Here is a 4,536-nt window from a genome sequence, read left to right on the forward strand (position 1 = left end):
AGCTACTTAAGATTTTAATTGTTGGAGACTCTATCACAGACTATCTGGTCCAGATCTGCACCTTGTGGTTTCCATTCAAACCACAAAGTGTTTCACATTAAATAATAATAAGGGTCCTTTGCTTGCTGCTTGAGTGACACAAGGTGAATCCGAATGGATCTAAGACATAATGACGTAATGAAATGTTTACCACAGTGCTTTGTGGGTCTCCTGGGAGTTCAGGTGTTGCAAGATGTAATGCATTGCCATGTTGATTGCATCATCCACTGAGCCACTTGCCTAGTAGGCAAACTGCAGGGGCTCCAGCAGGGGTCTACGATGTCCTTCAGGTGGGCCAACACCAGTCTCTCAAAGGACTTCATCACTACAGATGTCAGGGCAACAGGTCTATAGTCATTAAGTCCAATGATGGAGGATTTCTTAGGAACAGGGATGATGGTGGAGCATTTGAAACAGGAGGGGACTTCACACAAGTCCAGCGATCTGTTGAAGACCTGTGTGAAGATCAGCACAGGAGGTGGTCACAGAACAGCACAGTTGCAGTTGCAGAGCAGCTTCTGATGGTTTGTCTGAGGTGGTGTGGGTGAGGGGTATGAATCGCTGATTAACAAATCTACAGTAAAACACATTCAAGTTGTCTGCCAGGTCATGTTTTTTCACTGGATGGTGGGATGTTCTGCAGGCCATCATAACAGGCCTGTAGCTCTCACTTTGCTGCTTTGTTCCATCTCTTCACTGTTCTGATCACAGGCTTCGCAGCTTTAAGATTCTGCCTGTATGTCAGCATGAAATAGATGATAGATCAGAGAGACCCAAGGCTCCACAGGGGACAGAGCAATAGGCATCCTTTATCATAGTGTAACAGTGGTCCAGTGTATTTTTTTGTCCCTGGTGGGGCAACTGACGTGCTGTCTGTATTTGGGCAGTTTTTGGGTGAGGTTTTGCTTTTCATGTCTTTGCATTGTTTTGTTTCTCTTCTAACTACTTCTACAGCAGCACAAGCAATCTGGTTGTGTATCTGGGTCGCTACAGTCAAGAGCAATCCAACCCCAATGAAGTGAATAGGATGGTAACAAGGATCATCAGCCATCCCAACTACAACTTCCTTTCTAAAGACAATGACATCTGCCTCCTGAAGCTGTCCTCACCGGTGAATTTCACCAGCTACATTCTGCCCATCTGCTTGGCGGCCTCAGGCAGCACCTTCTACAACAGCACTGACACCTGGGTCACTGGCTGGGGCTACACTGGAAGTGGAGGTGGGTCATAAAGCACGTGGAGCATGTTTATTTTCAGAGACAGCATGACTACAATGTAGGGATACATATCACAGACTGTCTGTGACACCAGCGAGTTTTGATAATAAGTTTCAATATTTTTCATTACACCAACAATATATAAATGCTAGAGAAGACCAGTAAGATACATATAACTCTATTTTCTTAACCATCATGTTCTGTTGAGATTCACTTTAAACTGCCATAGGTTGCCAATGTGAAAATAACAATTTTTATGTTAACCATTGTTTTTAGGTCCTGAGCTTTTAAAATCCCAACAAAAATAATTTTACCATACCCATTTGTTTTATCATAAAATTGACAATCATTAGGATTGGTGGCTCCTCAGGCTAAAATAAAACAAAAGGTGGTCTCAGAACCAGGACAATTGGTAATTTATCAGTTTTCACAAAGATGCGAGTGAATAAGACTGAGAACTACAGGTTATTTGGAGACTCCACTTGGTTAGAGAGGAGGGCCCCAGCATGAGCTATAGCTTGTGGTATGGAGGGAGTTTAGAATTGGCAGGCAGTAGAACCAGCTGGACAGGCAGGAGACAAACTGGTGAAGAGTTGGCCTGGAGTGGAGTCATTGGTGTAGGAGCACTGGGAACCCACAGGTGAGTTGAGCAGGCTAGTGAGCGGTCGATGTGGCTGGAGCTCCAGGAACAACAGGTGAGTGGTTGGTCTGGCTGAAGCACCAGGAGTAGCAGGTCAATGGTCGGTGTGGCTGGAACACTGGGAACACAGGGGTAAGTCAAGCAGGCTACAGAGTGGTCGGAATGGCTGGGGCACCAGGAATACACTGGTGAGTGGTCGGTCTGGCTGAAGCACCATGGACAACAGGTGCTGGAGGTTAGCAGCGTCATTGGCAGATCATGAGACAGAGAGAGAGTGAGAGGCAAGGAGAGAGAGAGAGAGAGAGAGAGCTGCCATAACAAAGACAATGAAATTCAGAAAGTTGTCTTAGATATCTTGGAATAAACAGCAAAGTTAAGAAAACTGGTTTATATGTTCTATATGTAATTTTGGACAGGAGCATTTATCTCTTTTGTTTGACAAAATGTAAATATTATTATTATTAAGCTTTATTTTTTCCAAAAAAGTGAAACTACTTACACCAAGTTTTGGGGTCAAATTGACCCCAAAGAAACCGCACTATTGGAAAAGGTACATGCTGAGTAATACTAACCAAAATCCAAGCGCCTTTTACCAGAATACTCTTACATCAGGTAAACTAATATATACAAATTTAATTATTACTTGTCACAGGCAAACTAACTGCTGTTAACTACAACATTATAGGGCTTGTCATTTCATTTGGTGTTTTGATGATGGTGGTGTGTGGAGGTCCAAAATTTTCCACTGGTGTTCAACTGGGTTGACATCTGATGAAAGTCATAGCATATGAATTACATCATTTTCAAACTCATCGAACGATTCAGTGACCCCTTGTGCCCTATGGATAGAGGCATCTGTCCCATCAGGACTGAAATGTTTCATCACAAGATAAGGTGATCATCAATCTGAACACTGGATGAGTGGACCCAAATTGTGCCAAGAAAATGCTCCCAGAGCATAACAAAGCACTACAGGGGTCAAGCATTCAGGATTTTCACCTGTGTTTTAGCCATCACTTTCTTGTGCCTCAAAGACAGTGGACCTATGTGTTTTATTCATTACAAAGTCAACTCTCATCTAAGAGAAACAATGATTATTGCATAAAAGAGGAATATTTGTTTTTCCCTTTTTATATATGAAAGATGGCGGCGCAAACAAACGCAGCGGCCCCCTCTCAGCGCGAGCTTGTGTTTACATCAGCAATGTTTGGTGTCAGGATGCTACTATTGTTCATAAGCACTGTTCTCCGATGGTGGAGTTTATTATCAAGTGTCAGCCTTTCTATTTATGTAGGGAGTACTCAGTAGTTCTGTTGACTGTAATATACATTCCCCCCACTGCTAACACCAGCGATAGGAGTGAGGCACTAAATGAACTCTACCAGGGCATCAGTGAAAAATAGTGCACCCAGATGGATTCCTCATCACAGCTGGGGACTTCAGTCACGGGGTCTTAAAGGTTTTACTGCCCAATCTGCACCAACATGTGGACTTTCCGATGAGAGGAGACAACACATTAGACTTTGTCTACACCGCATGCAAGGGAGCATACAAAGCCTCCCCCTTCCCCACCTGGGTTTCTCTTCTCACATCACTGTCATGCTGAGACCTGCATACAGATCCAGAGTGAAAGTCACCGGACCAACACAAAAGGAGGTACATGTGTGGCCGGAGTGGGCTTCTTATGCTCTGAAGGACTGTTTTGACACTACAGACTGGGACATTTTCAAACAAGCAGCCACTCACAACAATCATATAGACATAGAGGAATACACATAGGCTGTCACTGCATACATCACAAAATGCATTGATGATGTCACCTACAGCAAAAATATCACTGTTCGTGCCAACCAGAAGCTCTTTGGCAGCTTTGAAACACAGAACAACACACCAGCACAGAAGACCACCCCTCCCCCAGGCGAGCAGGTTGTGTGTCTGTCCGCAGCCAGTGTGAAGACCATCTCCAGGTTCAACCCACGCAAGGCAGCTGGACCGGATAACATACCTGGTCATGTTTTAAAGGACTGTGCTGAGGAGCTCAAGGATGTCCTCACGGACATCTTTAACATCTCTCTGAGCCAAGCGGTTGTTCCCATGTGCTTCAAAACCGCCACAATAATTCCAATTCCAAAGAAGCCCCACCCAACCAGTTACAATGACTATCAGACTTCAACTATTATGAAGTGCTTCGAGCGGCTGGTCATGCAGAATATCAGGTCCATCCTTCTTCCCTCTCACGACCCATTTCAGTTTGCATACAGGTCAAAGAGGTCCACGGAGGATGCCATTACTGTTGTTCTCCATCCAGCCCTCACCCACCGAGATTCAAAGAACTCTTACGTGTGAATGCTGTTCCTAGACTTCAGTTCTGTTGCCTCCTATATCTCTGTGGGCCTTGCTGCCGAGCGACGATCGTTGGTTGGGGTCCATATCAAGTGCCTGGGTCAGTGAAGCGTGGGCGCTTGTTCCTGTCTGCATACCTCGGCGCTGGGTTCCAAGCACGCTCTCCAGCCCGGAGCCAGCATTCACCTATACGAGGTGGGCGGCTTGCCGTAACAAGTTCAGCATTCAACACAATCATTCCCCAGCAGCTTACACAGAAACTTGGACACCTGGGACTCAAAAACTCTCTCTGCAACT

At 45.0% G+C, this 4,536-nt stretch overlaps 1 protein-coding gene across 1 annotated transcript in view; it reads left to right on the top strand.

The window, feature by feature from the left end:
- Positions 1-318: 318 nt before the first annotated feature.
- The window catches only part of LOC109953498 (tryptase-like), a gene marked incomplete at its 3' end in the record, with an annotated part of 7,356 nt that continues 3,138 nt past the window's right edge, over positions 319-4,536 (top strand). The window contains exons 1-2 of the mRNA XM_020588982.1: positions 319-329; positions 994-1,259. Of these exons, the coding sequence (XP_020444638.1) occupies positions 319-329; positions 994-1,259 (277 nt within the window). The remainder of the gene's footprint in view (positions 330-993; positions 1,260-4,536) is intronic.

The sequence above is a fragment of the Monopterus albus genome, unplaced genomic scaffold, assembly GCF_001952655.1.
Source record: "Monopterus albus unplaced genomic scaffold, M_albus_1.0 scaffold707.1, whole genome shotgun sequence".
In the NCBI taxonomy this organism is placed as follows: Eukaryota; Metazoa; Chordata; class Actinopteri; order Synbranchiformes; family Synbranchidae; genus Monopterus; species Monopterus albus.